Source organism: Moschus berezovskii, chromosome 1 (assembly GCF_049115385.1).
Source record: "Moschus berezovskii isolate FMDL1 chromosome 1, NW_MosBer_1.0, whole genome shotgun sequence".
In the NCBI taxonomy this organism is placed as follows: Eukaryota; Metazoa; Chordata; class Mammalia; order Artiodactyla; family Moschidae; genus Moschus; species Moschus berezovskii.
Window position 1 is genome coordinate 43,545,523 of NC_142460.1, and position 21,578 is coordinate 43,567,100.

Genomic DNA, 21,578 nt, shown 5'->3' on the forward strand with positions numbered 1-21,578 from the left:
AATGCCAGATGTTACATGAACTGCTTTTTAAACATAAGCTTTTAAATTATTGATAACCTTTGGATGGTGCTCTCAGAAAGCATTTTGACACCCATTGCTTTTTGATAGTGGACATAACAGCTATGATGGGCAAACCTTTCCAATCTCTACTTATATTAAAAGTGTGAACATTAGCCTATAGTATGTATCTTTAAAAATGTACTCTGTGGCAGTAAATTTAAATTGCTGCCTATTATCTTTTCTTATGGGTATGTCCATTATGATGTGACAGCCATAAAGAGTGTAGTCGTGTTATAAAACAATGAACTTGTCGCAATTTGCTCTTCTAGTTGCTTCAGTTTTGGGGTGAAGAAATGGTGCCATAAGGAAATTTAGGTAACTTGCTTAAGGTCACATCCCTAATGACACAATGGCAAGGAAAAACAAAAAAGTGAAGCAAACTAAAATTAAAAAAATCCAATAACAGAAATCTAGTACTTAAGACTTTAGCTTATTTTAAAAAATATATTTATTTATTTATTTGGCCATGCTGGGTTTTAGTTGTGGCATATGGAATCATTAGTTGTGGACTGTGGGCTCTAGTTCACTGACCAGGGATGGAACCCGGGCCCCGTGCATTGGGAGCATGGAGTCTTAGCCACTGGACCATCAGGGAAATGCCGAAACTTTTTATTTTAGACTTTTATGTCTTTTTCTATTTTTAAAAATTCATTTTTATTTATTTTTAAAATATATATCACTGACCAGGGATGGAACCCGGGCCCTGCGCATTGGGAGCATGGAGTCTTAGCCACTGGACCATCAGGGAAATGCCGAAACTTTTTATTTTAGACTTTTATGTCTTTTTCTATTTTTAAAAATTCATTTTTATTTATTTTTAAAATATATATATATATATATATTTGGAGGCTAATTACTTTACAATAATATGTTGGTTTGTTTTGCCATACATTGACATGAATCCGCCCCATGTGTACATGTGTTCCCCTTCTTGAACCCCCCTCCCACCTCCCTCCTTCCCATATCCTCCCTCCAGTTCATCCCTGTGCACCAGCCCCGAGCATCCTGTATCATGTGTCGAACCTGGACTGGTGATTCGTTTCACTTATGATAATATACATGCTTCAATGCCATTCTCCCAAATCATCCCACCTTCACCCTCTCCCACAGAGTCCCAAAGACTGTTCTATACACCTGTGTCTCTTTTGCTGTCTCGTATACAGGGTTAAGGTTACCATCTTTCTAAATTCCATATATATGCTTTAGTATACTGTATTGATGTTTTTCTTTCTGGCTTACTTCACTCTGTATAATAGGCTCCAGTTTCATCCACCTCATTTGAACTGATTCAAATGCATTATTTTTGATGGCTGAAAAATACTCCATTGTGTATATGTACCAAAGCTTTCTTATCCATTCGTCTGCAGATGGACATCTAGGTTGCTTCCATATCTGGCTAATATAAACAGTGCTGCGATGAACACTGGAGTACATGTGTTTCTTTCAGTTCTGGTTTCCTCGGTGTGTATGCCCAGGAGTGCAATTGCTGGATCATATGGCAGTTCTATTTCCAGTTTTTTGAGGAATCTCCACACTGTTCTCCATAGTGGCTGTACTAGTTTGCATCCCCACCAACAGTGTAAGAGGGTTCCCTTTTCTCCACACCCTCTCCAGCATTTATTGCATGTAGACTTCTGGATAGCAGCCATTCTGACTGGTGTGAAGTGGTATCTCATTATGGTTTTGATTTGCATTTCTCTGATAATGAGTGATGTTGAGCATTTTCTCATGTGTTTGTTAGCCATCTGTATGTCTTCTTTGGAGAAATGTCTGTTTAGTTCTTTGGCCCATTTTGTGATTGGGTCTTTATTTCTCTGGAATTGAGCTGTAGGAGCTTCTTATATATTTTGGAGATTAATTCTTTGTCAGTTGTTTCATTTGGTATTATCTTCTCCCATTCTGAAGGCTGTCTTTCCACCTTTCTTAGAGTTTCCTTTGCTTTGCAGAAGTTTTTGATTTTAATTAGGTCCCATTTGTTTATTTTTGCTTTTATTTCCAATATTCTGGGAGGTGGGTGTTGGAGGATCCTGCTGTGATTTATTTCGGAGAGTGTTTTGCCTATGTTCTCCTCTAGGAGTTTTATAGTTTCTGGTCTTACATGTAGTTCTCTAATCCATTAAAAATTCATTTTTAATTGGAGGATAATTGCTTTACGATGTTGTGTTGGTTCCTGCCATACATCAGCATGAATCAGCCTTGAGTATACATATAGTTGCTCCTTCTTGAACCTCCCTCCCACTGTCCCCCTACCACACCTCTCTAGGTAGTCACTGAGCAGTGGATTGAGCTCCCTGTGTTCTATAGCAACTGCCACTACTATTTGTTTCACACATGGTGATGTATATGTTCAATGCTACTCTCTCTCTTCGTCCCATCCTCTCCTTCCCCTGCTGTGTCCACAAGTCTGTTCTCTTTGTCTGTGTCTCTATTCCTGCCCTGCAAATAGGATCACTGGTACCATTTTTCTAGATTCCATATATATGTGTTAATATGCAGTATTTTTTTTCTTTTTCTGACTTACTTCACTCTGTGTAATGGGCTGTAGGTTGATCCACCTCAGTTCCACTGAGTAAAATTCATTCTTTTTTATGGCCGAGTAATATTCCATTGTTTATATGTACCATCATATCTTCTTTATCCATTTTTCTGTTTATGGACATTTAGGTTGCTTCCATGTCCTGGCTGTTATAAATAGTACTGCAGTGAACTTTGGGATACGTGTGTCTTTTTGAGTTATGGTTTTCACAGGGTCACTGGAAAAGACTCTGATGCTAGGAGGTATTGGGGGCGGGAGGAGACGGGGACGACAGAGAATGAGATGGCTGGATGGCATCACCGACTTGATGGACATGAGTTTGAGTGAACTCCGGGAGTTGGTGATGGACAGGGAGGCCTGGCGTGCTGTGATTCATGGGGTCGCGAGGAGTTGGACGCGACTGAGCGACTGAACTGAACTGAACTGATGCCCAGTAGTGGGATTGAGGGTCATATGGTAGTTTCATTCCTAGTTTTTAAGGAATCTCCATACATTTTGCCATAGTGGCTGTATCAGTTTACATCTCCACCAACAGTGCAAGAGGGTTCCCTTTTTTCCACATCCTTTCCAGCATTTCTTGTTTGTAGATTTTTTGATGGTGGCCATTCGCACTGGTATGAGGTGATATTTCATTGTAGACTTTCTGTTTTAGAATTATCCAAAATGTGGGAAGAAGGAAGAGCTATAGATAAGAAACACAAAGCGTGGACTCACAGCTGAGGCAAAGTATTCTAGTCTCAGGTTTGGGGAAAGAAACTTCGATTATTTTTCCTGTATTTTTTCCCTCCTTCTCAGCTGTAAAATGGGGTTTTGGACAAGAGGGTCTCTGGTAGCTCAGAGTTTCACCTAGTTGAACCTGGAAGACTGGGTATGTGGGGATGATACTGGATGCCATACTGTACAACTGAAACTTTCAGGGTTAAGGCTGCGAAGTTTGAGATTAAATTATCTTCAATCTTTGTCAATTCCTTTTCATACCCTCGGCCCTTTAGTTTTATGACATTAAAAGCCATTTAGAATTTTTGTAATAAGTAATATTTATCGGTCTCAATTTAATTTTGATATCTTTTCTAGCTTAAACTTTTTTTTTTAAACACTGCTGTGCTTCCAGAAGAAACATGAATTTTATGTCTTTAGTTCATTGCCAAATTAGATCATCTCCTGAGAGAGTCTAAATAAGATTCAAGTGGATAAAACAGTCTTTGTGTTTTCCAAACATAAGCTTTCTCACCACATCTTATCACATCATAGGAAAAAGAGTTTTTTTATATCCCTTTTGTATTTCCCTTCTCTCACAAGAGAGGTACACTGGAACTTTATCTTCAGGAAGAATTCAAGGACAGTAAAGTTCGAAGTACAGACTTGATTAGCTCACTGATCAATGTGGATAGCATTAGTAATGGTACTGAGATATGTTTCTTTCTGTGGAGAAAATTTTGAATAGGGCTTATTTTGGTAAAATGGAAACCAGTAACAGCTTTAATCCTTTTGAAATCTAGTGTAAAGTGATCAGCCTGGTCTAGCTAAAATTTACCATGCAGAAAAAAATTACCATAAGAGCGACCTCAGAAAAGAGATACTTGTCAGTGTGATTCATTTTAAGGGTCATGTTTTGGAAAGAACATCTGTACTAGCTTATAGAAGAGAAATATAAGATACACTGGATGCTTACTACCTCTGTATGTGTGATTTCTTTTAATCATCTAAACCAAATCATGAGACATTGGTCATCTGATTTGTATCTGGTAAAATTGAGGCATAAATACTTGCTGGTCGAATGTCTATTCCTTTAATCCTACCACACCACTTCTTTTTTGTAATGGGTCATCTAAGCTTCACTTTTTCATGTTGTACTATGAACCTCTCAAACTGGTGGGGTGATACCTTCAGGAAGTATCTCTGGTCACATGCAGAACTCGAGTAATCATAGAAAAATCTTGTCACCTTATTTTACTATTTAAAAAAAATAGTTTGTTAAAACATACTTTTATGCAAGTAAAAATATTAGTCACTCAGTTGTGTCTGACTCTTTGAGACCCCATGGACAATAGCCCACCAAGCTCTTCTGTCCGGGGGATTCTCCAGGCAAAGATACTGAAGTGGGCAGCCATTTCCTTCTCCAGCAGATCTTCTCAACCAATGGATCAAACCTGGCTCTCCTGCATTGCAGGAGAATTCTTTACCATCTGAGGCACAGTTGCCACATTATAATATATATTTTTAAGAAAAATAGCCACTGCACAGAAATTTTATTGGAGGGAAAATTCAGAGAAGTTTGAAAAGTGTTGCTTAACTAGATATAGCTATTGAGTTTATGAATGAAAAGTAAAGCTTAGAGCCAAGAAATATTATATTCCAGTTGATAAGGAGGCAGAAGCAGTTTACTTTCAAATACAAGAAATGGAATCAAAAGTGTTCTGAATGCTTTGTCCTCCTTTATTTTATTATATAATTGAAATAACTTCTGAAGACATAGTTCTATAGCACTCACTGCAAATGCGTGGTTTTTGACTCAATAAAATTAATTTTAAATATATTCATGAATTAATGATTTTTATTTCACCTCTAATTCTTCAAAGTTTAAAGTGTTAATAAACTATTAAATCTGGTCCCATCACTTAATGGGAAATAGATGGGAAAACAGTGGAAACAGTGTCAGACTTTATTTTTTGGGGCTCCAAAATCACTGCAGATGCTGATTGTGTCATGAAATTAAAAGACGCTTACTCCTTGGAAGGAAAGTTATGAACAACCTAGATAGTATATTAAAAAGCAGAGACATTACTTTGCCAACCAAGGTCTGTCTAGTCAAGGCTATGGTTTTTCCAGTGGTCATGTATGGATGTGAGAGTTGGACTGTGAAGAAAGCTGATGACTGAAGAATTGATGCTTTTGAACTGTGGTGCTGAAGAAGACTCTTGAGAGTCCCTTGGACTGCAAGGAGATCCAACCAGTCCATTCTACAGGAGATCAATCCTGGGTGTTCATTGGAAGAACTGATGCTAAAGCTGAAACTGCAATACTTTGGCCACCTCATGCGACGAGTTGACTCACTGGAAAAGACTCTGATGCTGGGAAGGATTGGGGGCAGGAGGAGAAGGGGACGACAGAGAATGAGATGGCTGGATGGCATCACCGACTCTGTGGACATGAGTTTGAGTGAACTCCGGGAGTTGGTGATGGACAGGGAGGCCTGGCGTGCTGTGATTCATGGGGTCGGAAAGAGTCGGACACGACTGAGCGACTGAACTGAACTGAACTGAAGCTATTAAATTTGTTTTTTACTAAATATTTTACTAAAATCATTGTTTGAGAGTCTCTGAGAAGCAGAAATAATCCATTATGTAAATTTGGGTGCTTAGAAGATTGTTCAAAGATGTATGTTCGTTCAGTTTACTAATTTGATATTTCTGTGGAGTGCTTGCATCTAGCCGGGTCTAAGTGCATTTTCTTCTCCTATAGGCATGCTATAACTGCAGCTTCTTAGACCCTTCCACTTGTAGATCCTGGTGCATTCTGCTTACTGTAGAGACCAAGAATCTCCATTTTAAAGAAATATCCCAGGTGATTTTATGCTAGTAGTCTTAGAATCATTCTTTGAAAAAACAAGATGTTCTTTGCCTGTATTGCCACTGTGCTCATATTCAGTTGCTCAGTTGTGTTGGACTCTTTGCAACCCCATGGACTGCAGCCCACCAGGCTCCTCTGTCTGTGGGATTTCCCAGGCAAGAACACTGGAATGGGTTGCCATTTCCTTCTCCACGGGATCTTCCCAACCCAGGGACTGAACCCACATTTTCTGCATTGGCAGGTGGATTCTTCACCACTGCACCACCTGGGAAGTCCTTATATTGCCACTAGAGACATTTATTTGACTCATTTTATTAAAATAAGTTTTAGAAGGGTTTTCACAATTAGTCACATTGTCATGTGCATGCTTCACTTAAATGTCAGCATTTTCAAAAGCCTAGTACATTTTAGATGAAAGGCCTGGAGTTCTAATTCTGCCTCTACCAGCTATTCAGTTATGGACAAGTCACTTCACCATTGTATAGCTTGTTTGCTTATACGATAAAAATAAACATTTGTACATTCACCTATAGTGCCCTGTGACTCATTTTCTATGTCTTTATAATAGTTAAGAACAGTTGAATACAAATTAAAACTTGGCTATTTTATTGCACAATTCATAACTGAGATCTAAAATGATGTTCAGACTTGTTGTTAACTGCAAGCAAAGATAGAATTGAAGATAGTGGTTCTGATACAGTGCTTAGCCGTCTGACCAATAGAGATCCTGACTATTTCCCATGACATGAGCAAAGTGTTTTTTTCCTCTGTTGAGGTTTTTTTTTTCATGTGAAATCTGGAGAAAAAAGTTCTATGGTCCTGTATAAAAAATAAACTAAAGTTATTATTGGAAATTAGTAAATAGGTTCTCTAGAGCGGGATTGGTAAGCTTTTTCTGCAGAGAATCAGAGAGCAGTATTTCAAGCTTTGTAGACAATACATGATCTCTTTCTTCCTTCACCTTCTGCTTCTTTTTTCTTTGTTCCTCCTCCTTTTTTTTTTTTTCTCTTAAGCAACAGGTAGAACACGTTAAACCATCCTTAGCTCAAGACCATATGAAAACTGTTCAGAGAAGTGCTTCTCAAACTTTAGTGCACATATGCATTGCCAGGTAATCTTTTAAAATGTAGATTCTCATGCTCTGGGTCTGGGGTTAGTCTCGGGATCCTCTGTTTCTGATATGCCCTTGGATATCAAAGCTTGATGCTTGCTCCTTGGAAGGAAAGTTATGACCAACCTTGATAGTATTTTAAAAAGCAGAGACATTACTTTGCCAACCAAGGTCCGTCTAGTCAAGGCAATGGTTTTTCCCGTGGTCATGTATGGATGTGAGAGTTGGACTGTGAAGAAAGCTGATCGCCGAAGAATAGATGCTTTTGAACTGTGGTGTTGGAGAAGACTCTTGAGAGTCCCTTATACTGCAAGGAGATCCAACCAGTCCATTCTAGAGGAGATCAATCCTGGATGTTCATTGGAGGGACTGATGCTAAAGCTGAAGCTGCAATACTTTGGCCACCTCATGCGACGAATTGACTCACTGGAAAAGACTCTGATGCTGGGAAAGGTTGGGGGCGGGAGGAGAAGGGGACGACAGAGAATGAGATGGCTGGATGGCATCACCGACTCTGTGGACATGAGTTTGAGTGTACTCCGGGAGTTGGTGATGGACAGGGAGGCCTGGCGTGCTGTGGTTCATGGGGTCGCGGAGAGTCGGACACGACTGAGCGACTGAACTGAACTGAACTGAACTGAACTGAGAGGCTAATAGCATTTCATGTAATGAACAGCCCCCTCTACTGTTCAGTTTTTAATCCCCAGTGATTAGCTGACAATTTAGCTATTTTTGTTTTTGTATTTTAAACAAATAATGGGATTGTATTGGTCATAGTACTTTAGTGATTCTTTGTAATTTTAAAGCCTCAGACCTCTCTGAAAATTTAGTGAATGCTCTTGTCCCACTAGTCATCTTTCCCTCCTGCCCACAAAAACATACCCGTTTTTATGCACAATTTCAAAAGAATTCACAAATCTAAGGCTTATTCATCTTACAGGTCACTTCTATAGTTGTGTAATGTCTGAATTTAAGAGAATTCAAATTTAGTTCCTTCACTTTTAATAGCATCTTAAAATTTACATTGAAACTGTGTTTTTGCATGGGCTTCCCTGGTTGCTCAGTGGTAAACAGGCTGACATGCAGGAAATGCAGGTTTAGATCCTTGGGTTGGGAAGATCTCCTGGAGAAGGAAATGCAACCCACAGTATTCTTGCCTGAGAAATCCCATGGACAGAGGGGCCTGGTGGGCTACAGTCCACGGGGTCACAAAAGAATCAGGTCTCAACTGAGTGACTAAACCACAACAATGCTTTTGCATATTTCCAATTCTGTCTACTTATCTATCTACCTACTTACATGTCTATCAATCACCTATCTGACTTGTAAGACCTTTTACTTTTGTTTTATGCCCTATTGGTTATTGCTGGCCTGGTGATTACATTTAAAATGTAAAACTGTAAATGAGGAAAATAACCCAACTGTTGGGTCAAAGTGAACCTGAATTGTTACAACGCCTTGTATTAAATTTTCTCACAGTGCCTTTATGTATGACTTTTAAAAAATTACTTTATTGAGATACTATCCATACGTACTTTACTCATTTAAAGCATATAGTATAATAGTTTTTATTATTTTCATGGAGCTTTCCAGTCATCACCATTATCAATTTTAGAATATTTTCATCACTCCCCAAAGATTCTCCAGTCTCCCTTCACCTCCTGTCCCTATTTCCTACCCTAGACAACCACAAACCTTTTAGTTTCTATGAATTTAACTATTCTGGGCATTTTTGTAAGTGGAATCATTTTGTGGCCAGCTTCTTTCACTTAGCATAATATTTTCAGGGTTCACTTATGTTAAAGTGTTTATCGGTTCGTTCATTTTTACTGTTGAATAATATTCCATTATGTGGATATGTAACATTTATTTATCTACTTATCTCTTAAGGGACATTTGGATTCTTTTCATTTTTAAAAAAATTATTATGAATAATGCTACTATGAATGTTACAGTACATTCATATACAGGTTTTTGTGTGGACATAAGGTTTCATTTCTCTTGGGTTATGTGCCAGGCACTGGCATTGCTGGGTCATATGTTAATTCCAAAACTTTTTGAGGAACCCCGGATAGTTTTTCAAAGTGGCTGAACCATTTTGCATTCCCCCCAGAAATATACGAGACACTGAATTTTTCAACATTCCAGACAGCACTTTTCATTTTTTGGATTATTGCCATCCTAGTGGATGTGAAGTGTATCTCATGGTTGTGATTTGCGTTTGACACATAGGATGTTAAGTATCTTTTCATGTGCTTATTAGCCTTTTGTCTATCTTTTTGGGATGAATGTCTTTTCAAATCCTTTATCCACTTAAAAATTTGTTTTTTTACACTTTTATTGAGTTTTAAGAGCTCTTTATATTTTCTAGATATAAGTCTTCTATCTGATATATGATTTGCAAATTTATTTTTTGATTCTGTGGGTTGTTTTTCCTTTTTCAAATCATTTTTTCAAGGACAGATATTTTTGTTTCATATGATTTTGGTGTCATATTCATGAAGGTTTTGACAGATTCAAGTCATAAAACATTTTCTCCTATAATTTCTTTCCATTGTTTGATAATTTCAACTCTTACATTTAGATTTTGAATTTTTTATAGCAGTTAAGTTACTAGAATAATACCTAAACGTGACAGCCCTAGAATAGTTTACGTATGTTATAGTAATAAGTGAGTAAAATTCTCTGAGAGCTTACTGGGCATGCTGGATTCTAAATTCTATTGCTAAATTGTTTAGATGTTTTGCCTCTAGTTCTCTTATTAGTCTATTATCTTGTATTTTATTTATTATGTTTAGTATGTTAGTATGTTTCAAATTCCGTCCAGACCTTATCCATGCCAACTAACTAATACGGCAGTGAACTATTAGATGTAGTAAATTAGCAGTCTAAAACATGGAGATGCAGGTTTTCTAGCAATTGGCAGGCCGGTTCTTTACCACTGGCACCACCTGTCAAGCCGTTAGGGCCTTAGTACTTACAGTATATAACCCTCTTTATTATTGTGGTTCAGGATGTGATTCCCTGTCCATTTTTAAACGCTTTGAGTCTCTGTTATTCCTTTTTTTTTTTTTTAATTTTGTCCTTATCTTTGACAAAGGAGGCAAGACTATTCAATGGAGAAAAGACAATCTCTTTAACAAGTGGTGCTGAGAAAACTGGTCAACCACTTGTAAAAGAATACAACTAGAGCAATCCTTAACACCACATACAAAAATAAACTCAAAATGGATTAAAGATCTAAATGTAACACTGCTGCTGCTGCTGCTTAGTCACTTCAGTCGTGTCCGACTCTGTGTGACCCCATAGACGGAAGCCCACCAGGCTCCCCCGTCCCTGGGATTCTCCAGGCAAGAACACTGGAGTGGGTTGCCATTTCCTTCTCCAATGTGTGAAAGTGAAAAGTGAAAGTGAAGTCGCTCAGTCGTGTCTGACCCTTAGCGACCCCATGGACTGCAGCCTACCAGGCTTCTCCATCCATGGGATTTTCTAGGCAAGAGTACTGGAGTGGCTTGCCATTGCCTTCTCCAAATGTAACACTAGAAACTATAAAACTCCTAGAGGAGAACATAGGCAAAACACTCTCTGACATAAATCACAGCAGGATCCTCCATGACCCACCTCCCAGAATATTGGAAATAAAAGCAAAAATAAACAAATGGGACCTAATTAAAATTTAAAGTTTCTGCACAGCGAAGGAAACTATAAGCAAGGTGAAAAGACAGCCTTCAGAATGGGAGAAAATAATAGCAAATGAAGTAACTGACAAAGAATTAATCTCAAAAATATACAAGCAGCTCCTGCAGCTCAATTCCAGAAAAATAAACGACCCAATCAAAAAATAGGCCAAAGAACTAAACAGACATTTCTCCAAAGAAGACATACAGATGGCTAACAAACACATGAAAAAATGCTCAACATCACTATCAGAGAAATGTAAATCAAAACCACAATGAAGTACCATTTCACGCCAGTCAGAATGGCTGCTATCTAAAAGTCTACAAGCAATAAATGCTGGAGAGGGTGTGGAGAAAAGGGAAACCTCTTACACTGTTGGTGGGAATGCAAACTTGTACAGCCACTATGGAGAATAGTGTGGAGATTCCTTAAAAAACTGGAAATAGTGCTGCCATAGGACCCAGCATTCGCACTCCTGGGCATACACACCGAGGAAACCAGAATTGAAAGAGACACATGTACTCCAATGTTCATCGCAGCACTGTTTATAATAGCGAGGACATGGAAGCAACCTAGATGTCCATCTGCAGACGAATGGATAAGAAAGCTTTGGTACATACACACAATGGAGTATTACTCAGCAATTAAAAAGAATTCATTTGAATCAGTGTTAATGAGGTGGATGAAACTGGAGCCCATTATACAGAGTGAAGTAAGCCAGGAAGAAAAACACCAAATACAGTATACTAATGCATATATATCAAATTTAGAAAGACGATAACGATAACCCTGTATATGAGACAACTAATCTTCGAATGTATAGACATGAAGTTGTTTCTATTATTTATATTCTTAATGCTTCTATGAATAATTCCCATTTTGAATATTGTTTATTTGCAAGATTTTTCTTGTTGATTATTGTTCCTGATGTTTCCCTTTTTGGAGAAGCTTTTTAAGGCAGCTTTGACTCTGGTGAGCCTCTCAATTTTATCTTTATTTTTATTGCATTAATACCTGGTATGTATTAGGTGCTTTCTGTTCTTTATGATTATGCTGTTTATCTTGCTAACTTCCTAAACTGGCTGTATACTTGTATACTTATTGCTTTTCCTTTCTATGTAAAGTCTACTACACTTACGACCTCAGTAGATAATGTTTTCCATATCCCATAGGTTTTAAGACTTTGTATTTTTGTTATCTTTCTGTTATGATGTTGTTTTTAGATGCCATGTACTCAGTGAGTGATATAAACACATTGTATATTTCAGTTAATTAAAATTAAAAAATAAATTTTGTCCTGTGCACTGTAAATTACTCTCACTTTAAATGCCTAGTACTTGTACCGTGTAAGTTCCTTCTAGAATCTGATGAGATAACAAATGGTAATCAGCAACCTTTAAAAGTTATTTCTCTTCAGAAAAGGAGAGGTTCTTTCACTACCAAATTAAATTCCATTTATTAAATTAAAATGTGAATTTCACATTAATATTGAAAGTAAACTAGAATAACATTGATGAGTAAATATTACTTTTGTTTATTGAGAAGAAATATGCTACTATAAGATGACTGGTTTGAAAATTGTAAGAAATAACTTTTAAAAGCTCATATCTAGATTATCATTACATCTCCAAACAGATTTCTCAGCATTTCGTTTAGAATTATTTGCAGCAGCTGGTGGTGCAGCATCTGATGGAAACTTTCCATAAATAATGACTTTTGACACTTTATAAATTAAAATCTTCAAAACAATACATTGTGCAAAATTTGCATCTTAAAATGCCAAATGGGTCCTTCTCTTCCTATTTCTTCTAATTTTAATGACCCTGCTTTCACTGCGGTCAAAGGAAGGATATTGGTGCCTGTCACTCTTTCTTACCATATGGAATACCAAATCCTGTCAAGTGTTTATTTTATGATGTACCTTATATTTCCTCCTTTTTTTCTACATTAGATGTTGTTTCTAAATATCAGGTTCTTTTTTATTGTTCTCTGGGATATTGAGGTAACTCTCACCTGTCTTTTTGCCTCCCTAATTAAAGAATCTTTCTAATACACAGTTGGTCATGTCACTGCCTCCTCGAAGTCAGTGAGCCTTATAGAATAAAAGTCACATTCCATATCATGGTATTTTAAGCCCTGTTGTCTTTGGCCATATGACTGCCTTTCATCCTCACCTTCCACATTAACTTCCTTTCTGATTATGAAATGTATTATGCATGTACTGTCATTTCTCTGTCCTTTTGCTCATGCTGTTTCTTCAGTGTGAATGTCTTTCTTCTGTTGACATACTATTTTCATTCTTCACAACCCACTTTATTTTTTATTTTTAGTATTTTCATTGGAGTATAGTTGCTTTACCCTGGTACATCAATTTCTGCTATACAGCAAAGTGAGTCATTTATACATATATCCCCTCTTTTTGGATTTCCTTTCTATTTAGGTCACCACAGAACACCGATTGGAGTTCCCTATGCTATACAGTAGGTTCTTGTTAGTAATCTGGTTTATTCATAGTAGTGTATTTATGTCAATTCCAATCTCCCAATTCAACCCCGCCCTTTCCCTCTTGGTATTCATTTGTTTTGTACATCTTTGTCTCTCCTGCTTTTCTAATAAGAGCAACTGTACCATTTTTCTAAATTCCACATATATGTGTTAATATATGATATTTGTCTTTCCCTTTCTGACTTACTTCACTCTGTATGACAGTCTTTAGGTGCATCCGCTTCTCTTCCAGGGACACAATTTCATTCTTTTTCATGACTGAGTAATATTCCTTTGTATATATGTGCCATATCTTCTTTATCCATTTCTCTGCTGATGGACATTTAGGTTGCTTCCATGTCCTGGCTATTGTACATAGTGTTGGAATGAATATTTAGGGGCATGTATATTTTTAAATTGATGTTTTCTCCGGATATGTCTAGGCATGGAGTTGTTGGGTTATATAGTAGTTCTGCTTTTACTTTTGGAGGAACTTTCCTACTTCTCCGTAGTGGCTGTATCAGTTTACATTCCCACCATCTGTGTGAGAGGTTTCCCTTTTCTCCATACCCACTTCAGCATTTATCATTTGTAGATATTTTGATGATATTTCTGTTGATGTGAGGTGATATCTCATTGTAATCTTGATTTGCATTTCTCTCATAAATAGTCATGTTGAGTAGCTTTTCATGTATGTATTGGCCATCTGTATATCTTGTTTCTAAAAATGTTTATGTAGGGCTTCTGCCCATTATTCTGGAGAAGGAAATGGCAACCCATTCTAGTCTTCTTGCCTGGAAAATCCCATGGATGGAGGAGCCTAGTGGGCTACAGTCCATAGGGTCACAATTGTTTTATGATACTGAGCTACTTGTACTGTTTGTATACTGTGGAGATTAATCCCTTGCCAGTTGCTTCATTTGTACATATTTTCTCCTATCTTGTAGGTTGTCTTTGCAACCCAATTTAAATGCTACCTTTTTCTTGGGGAAACCTCTTACTATGCTCTAGTTAAAGTTGGGATTACTTTTCCAGATCTTTTCCTATAATGCATTTCTTAGACTGCCATGCAACACTTATTTCAGCATAATGATTTAACTTGAGTTCCTCAGTCAGAGATTCCTAGGGTCAAATCCTGCCTCTACTGCTTACTTCTTCCACAGTTGTGGGCAATTTATGTCATTAAACTTCTTCCTTATCTCTTGAATGCAGTTAGTTACTATTTGTGTATAATGTTCTAGTCTTTTATTGTGTTAGTTCTGATAGGACAACGCCAGCATGATAAATGGTTTGTTTGTGTATATTCTAGGTACTTGCCCACTTGACTTTCTCCTTCAGTAAATAATAAGCCCTTTGAGGACAGGAAATTAACCTGACTCATCTTAGTATCCTTTCCATTTTATTGGTTCCAAAAGAAAATTTCATGCTGTCTTTACTTTCCTTTGAAATGACTCATGGAACATGTTAAACCTAACTCAATTGAATTGAATATTAATTTATTGCTATATTGTCTTGTTCCACAAGGAACTTGGGGTGACTTACAAGATGCATAAAGAACAAAAGACTGAAACATAAATAAAAAGGTAGTAAGTGCATTTTGGGGCTTCCCTGGTGGCTCAGAGGTTAAAGCGTCTGCCTCCAATGCGGGAGACCCGGGTTGGATCCCTGGGTCGGGAAGATCCCCTGGAGAAGGAAACGGTAACCCACTCCAGTATTCTTGCCTGGAGAATCCCATGGACAGAGAAGCCTGGTAGGCTGCAGTCCACGGGGTCGCAAGGGGTCGGACACGACTGAGCGACAGAATGGAATGGAAGTGCATTTTGAATGACTGAATAGTTTAATTTCATCAATGTGAACCCAAGTGAAACAAAAACTATAGATAAGGAAATATTAAAGCTTGTGTTCATTTTGTCACGTTTTGTAGGATCTCGTCTTCGCCAGGAAGACTTTCCCCCAAGGATCGTGGAGCACCCTTCCGATGTCATTGTCTCTAAGGGAGAGCCCACTACTTTGAACTGTAAGGCCGAGGGCCGGCCAACGCCCACCATTGAGTGGTACAAGGATGGTGAGCGGGTGGAGACTGACAAGGATGATCCCCGGTCCCACAGGATGCTTCTGCCCAGCGGATCCTTATTCTTCTTGCGCATTGTGCATGGGCGCAGAAGTAAACCTGATGAAGGAAGCTATGTGTGTGTTGCAAGGAACTATCTTGGTGAAGCAGTGAGTCGAAATGCATCTCTGGAAGTGGCATGTAAGTAAACTTAATGAATCTCATAAATGGCATGCACTTTGGCTTATTTTTAGCAAGCTATGATTTGTTCCCATGGGTGCTTAATACCTAAAGAATAAAAGTCAACACTTTGACTAATTTTTACTGTGCCTTCTCCAGAGAAAGCTCATCAAAATAATGTATAGTCAAGGTGTTGCAATAGAATTATTTATTGAGCTGGCCAAAAAGTTTGTTTGGATTTTTCCATTACAGCGTACAGAAACCTGAACAAATTTTTGGCCATCCCGATATATTGAAAGAGTGGGGGTATTATATTATTATATTAAAGCAAGGTGGCAATGATGCTGATCATATTTTAAATTTGAATTTTTAATGAGAGATATAATCAAGTATTATGATTGGCAATGTTAAAATAGTTTATGTATAACTTGGCATCAAATATAAGACAAATTCATTATTGTACCTATTTCTGTTCTGTTTCTATGTACCTATTTTAATATATTTATACATATTATTTTTTATATTGAATTTTTATTGGGCACCTTTAAAACAAATATACTCTTTAGGTTATATTAACTCTTTTGCTTCTAGTGTAAATTCAGAGATCATTACCCAAGGCATATAGGGGAAAATATACTAACGAAATCAATTATATTTTTTTTTATAAAAAATGAACTAGAGAAGAGAAGTGATTTCTGTTTATAGTCAAAATGTTCATATACAGGAAGATCTTGCTCAGATTTTATAATCAGTAATAGCTAATGATTTGTCCTGCCTTTGACACTTAAGGTTATGTTTATTTATTAATCATGTAGCCCAAATAGCACTAGTAAATCAATATATCAAGACTTTGCATCTATTTGACCGTTGACTCCATACCTTTATTTTTGGAATGATTTTCCAGAACAAATTTCAAAATATATTAGATTTGTTTTCTGCTTTATATGTGAGGATTTGGTGTCACAATTTAAACAGCATCATATAATTTTGGTATTCTCTATTTTGAAGAAATATTTTATCAATAATTATTTGTAAATAAGATGGCAGTAATTGTTTCAGACAATTTTGTGTTTTTCAACTTCTTGCATGTACCAGTAGGTGTGCATAGATAAGATAACTGAAATATTTCAGAATGCATGAGTCTTTTTTTTTCTTTACATAGCTGGAATGGGAGTCCTGGATATAATATTTCATGGGCTTATGTCTACAATTAAGTGATAATATATTCACAGGCTGTATAATATCACATGATTATAAAACTTGTATATATGTGTATTGAAATACTCAACAATATATCATTATCTTTATATGTGTGAGCATCTCTTAGTAAAAGAATCATACAATTTCTTACTCAGCTGTCTCAATGAAAGTTTTTGCTCTTAAGCATCCAGTATTTAGATTTATGGTTTTACTTTGGCCACCTCATGCGATGAGTTGACTCACTGGAAAAGACTCTGAAGCTGGGAAGGATTGGGGGCGGGAGGAGAAGGGGACGACAGAGAATGAGATGGCTGGATGGCATCACCGACTCGATGGACATGAGTTTGAGTGAACTCCGGGAGTTGGTGATGGACAGGGAGGCCTGGCCTGCTGTGATTTGTGGGGTCACAAAGAGTCGGACACGACTGAGCGACTGAACTGAACTGAACTGAACTGAACTAGGAAATCTGATGAAGCTCCATGCTTGAAATGTGTATGTCCAATAGGAAAACACTACATGAATTCTAAAACCCTAATTTATTCTGTGAAGTACTTATACTTTGAGATATAAGCATTAGAACTTTTGCTAGCAATGCCATTTTGTACCAGATCAGGTTAGATCTCTGGATCGGGGAGCTCCACAGAGAAATGGCAACCCATTCCCATATTCTTGCTTGTGAAATCCCCTGGTGGGTTATAGACCATTGCAAAAGAGTCAGACATGACTTAGCTAATAGAACAACAACAACAACAACAAGCTAAGTAATTTCATTTTTATAGCTTTCTTTTAAAAGCAGTTAGTTTAAATGCAGTTTAGTGAGATGTGATATATATACCCAAAACCTCAAGAAAGCAAATATTCCTAACTGCCTATTTTTGTTTGAATTATCTTATTTCTGGAACATTTCAAACATATCAAAATATTTCAATGTCAATTCTAGATGTTTCCCCCCACAGGATCCCTTTATTATAGTAAATGTAACAGGCATTATTTTTTTCCTTTTATAAATAGAATGAAACCCCTGATGGCTGGGTGACCGAGACTCAGACCATAAGTTAATGGGGATTTCAGGATCAGGGCATGTCTGTTCTAATTTTCAGTTTTAGAGAATTATGCCATATTTGGAAAAACAATCAAATGAAATCTGGCTCATTTTATATAAAAAAATAAAGAAGTATTTAAACAAAAGTTTTATTTTACCTACTCAATAGCAGATAATGCTTTTTACTTTTAAAATTGAAGTATAGTTGATGTGCAATATTATAGCCGTTTCAGGTGTACAACATAGTGATTTACACTTTTTAAAGGTTAAATTTCACTTATAGTTGTTATAAAATATGGGCTATTATCCCTGTGTTGTAATATATATCCTGTTAGCTTATTTATTTTAAGCAAATAGCTCTATTTTTAATCCTAACTTTCTTCTTAATATTAAATTTTATATAAATCAACCAGTCACTTTATTTGTTGGGCAGCTATAAACTTATTTTATTTTCTGAGCCTTATCTCTCTTAAAATTGCTACTAACACATGTGCACCTTGCACTTTTATTGAACTGAAAGGATTTCTCTCTTTCCTAGTTGCGTCATTAATAATGAATCAAACTGTTTGAGAGGGAAAATTTTAAACCATGGGTTTTTTTTTTCATGTAATGTGGAAAGTAGCATTTTTCTTTATTTTTTAAATTGGTAAGCTTTGAGGAATGCTAAAAAATTCTTCTGACTTAGAGAGGAAAACAAGACGGGTTCTAAATTGGATTCATCTAGTGAATAAAATTCTTTCTTCTAATGCCCTGTCAACAGTTCATGCCATTTGAGGCAACACGTGATCAAATAATATCCATTTATATGCTGCTCATCCTTTTCACATTAGCTCATCAGTATTCTTCCTTTCCTTGTGTGTTTCATAAAATGTGTTAATATGGAAATCTCGGTCAAAGCATTGTGATTTGTCAGTACTATTGATAACCAAGGTATATTTTTGTAAAATGATAGGAACCACCATGGGTCATATAAATGTCTGGCCTTCATATTTTAGGATACAACAGAATTGCTCAATTATAGAACATCTATTTATAAGTCTGTTAAAGGAAAGAATGGAAGCCTGAACTATGTATTTGGAGAACTGAAGGTAGCTTGATATAAGGTTGATGGGCAGCGTGAGTTAGATAGTCACGTGGTAAATCATAAAAGCTAGACTTTTTTCTACGTAAAAGGAGAATGTTAGAAAGAAAATTGAAGATTAGCTTAAAGTGATGAAGATTGAAGTCAGAATAGAGTTAGAAGCCATAGCATCATTCAGAGAAAAGTATATGTTAGATTTTAAATTGTACGAAAGAGTGAGGATTAAAAGAAGGAAATAGTTTGAATCATATTTACAAACTGTATCACTTTGTGGTTGGTTTGGGAGATAAAGGTAATTCCCAGATGCTTTTGGTGGAGTGACTAGGTGTATTATGATACCTACCATACAAAGGGATGGCAGATACAGGAGAAATAGCTCTAGTGGGAATAGGAGAGTGCAGTCAGTGTGGTTGCATTGTTTGACATACCAGTGAAATAATAGCAAGGTAAAATATGCCATGTTCCATTAAGAAAAGAGCTTCTGGAATTGAGAGGTCTTTCCCAGATGGAAGTTGAAGCCATAGGAATAGATAGACGTGGATGTGAATGCCCAGGCAAGCTCTTTGTAGGGAGTCGTTGATAAGACCTGATATCACTTCCATTGTTTGGAACCCTAACATTTAACGGCAGGCAAAGGAAAGGATTCTAGTGCAGGAGACTGAGAGAAGGTATTGAGGTGATCAGTTCAGTTCAGTTCAGTCGCTCAGTCGTGTCTGACTCTTTGCGACCCCATGAACGGTAGCACGCCAGGCCTCCCTGTCCATCACCAACTCCCGGAGTCCACCCAAACCCATGTCCATCGAGTTGGTGATGCCATCCAACTATCTCATCCTCTGTTGTCCTCTTCTCCTCGTGCCCTAAGTCTTTCCCAGCATCAGGGTCTTTTCAAATGAGGCAGCTCTTCGCATCAGGTGGCCAAAGTATTGGATTTTCAGCTTCAACATCAGTCCTTCCAGTGAACACCCAGGACTGATCTCCTTTAGGATGGACTGGTTGGATCTCCTTGCAGTCCAAGGGACTCTCAAGAGTCTTCTCCAACACCACAGTTCAAAAGCATCAATTCTTTGGCACTCAGCTTTCTTTATAGTTCAATTCTCACATCCATACAGGCCCACTGGAAAAACCATAGCCTTGACTAGACGGACCTTTGTTGACAAAGTAATGTCTCTGCTTTTTAATATGCTATCTAGTTTGGTCATAACTTTCCTTCCAAGGAGTAAACGTCTTTTAATTTCATGGCTGCAGTCACCATCTGCAGTGATTCTGGAGCCCAGAAAAATAAAGACAGCCACTGTTTCCACTGTTTCCCCATCTGTTTGCCATGAAGTGATGGGACCAGATGCCATGATCTTAGTTTTCTGAATGTTGAGCTTTAAGCCAACTTTTTCACTCTCACTTTCATCAAGAGGCTCTTTAGTTCTTCTTCACTTTCTTCCATAAGGGTGGTATCATCTGCATATCTGAGGTTATTGATATTTCTTCCGGCAATCTTGATTCCAGCTTGTGCTTCCTCCAGCCCAGCGTTTCTCATGAGGTACTCTGCATATAAGTAAAATAAGCAGGGTGACAATATACAGTCTTGACGTACTCCTTTTCCTATTTGGAACCAGTCTGTTTTTCCACGTCCAGTTCTAACTGTTGCTTCCTGACCTGCATACAGGTTTCTCAAGAGACAAGTCAGGTGGTCTGGTATGCCCATCTCTTTCAGAATTTTCCACAGTTTATTGTGATCCACACAGTCAAAGGCTTTGGCATAGTCAATAAAGCAGAAATGGATGTTTTTCTGGAACTCTTTTGCTTTTGTGATGATCCATCAGATGTTGGCCATTTGATCTCTGGTTCCTCTGCCTTTTCTAAAACCAGCTTGAACATCTGGAATTTCACAGTTCACGTATTGCTGAAGCCTGGCTTGGAGAATTTTAAGCATTATTTTACTAGCGTGTGAGATGAGTGCAATTGAGGTGATAGAATATGAGAAATGCAGTGACTAGAAAAATAAGCAAATAATTGTAAGAAAGACAAGTATTTGGCAATGCAAATGCCACAGGGTGGTCTACATAAAATATCTGTGGGCTACAGAGATGGAAAGAAAGTACAGCATCTGAAGAATGAGTAGGTGGCGAATTTGGAGTGGCATATGACAAGTGCCTGTTCTTTCAAGAATTTAGCTCTGAATTGGGTATGAGGGAACCACAGCAGGGTATTCCAACTTCTGCACTATTATCATTTGTGATGGGGTAATTCCCTGTTGTAGGGGTTCTGCTGTGCATCATAGAATGTGTAGCAGCATCTCTGGTCTTTTGAGGAGTTTCCAGTAGGACCCCTGCAACACAAGTTGTGGGCTTCCCTGGTGCTCAGTGGCAAAGAATCTACCTGTAAATGCACGAGACATGAATTCAATCCCTGGGAAGTTCCCCTGGAAAAGGAACTGGTGACCCACTCTAGTGTTCTTTCCTGGGAAATCCCATGGACAGAGGAGCCTGACAGGCTACAGTCATTGCAAAAGAGTTAAGACACAACCTCGCAACTAAACAACAACAGCCCAAGTCATGACAAAATCTTTCTCCACGTTCTGTCAAATGTCC

General features: G+C 37.6%; 1 protein-coding gene across 5 annotated transcripts in view; it reads left to right on the plus strand.

Annotated features, from left to right (window-relative positions):
* ROBO2 (roundabout guidance receptor 2) overlaps positions 1 to 21,578 on the plus strand; it is a 699,021-nt gene that overhangs the window by 63,517 nt on the left and 613,926 nt on the right. For all 5 annotated transcript variants that reach the window (XM_055424356.2, XM_088836149.1, XM_088836153.1 and 2 more), the window contains exon 2: positions 15,364 to 15,690. In XM_055424356.2, coding sequence (XP_055280331.2) covers positions 15,364 to 15,690 — 327 coding nt within the window. The remainder of the gene's footprint in view (positions 1 to 15,363; positions 15,691 to 21,578) is intronic.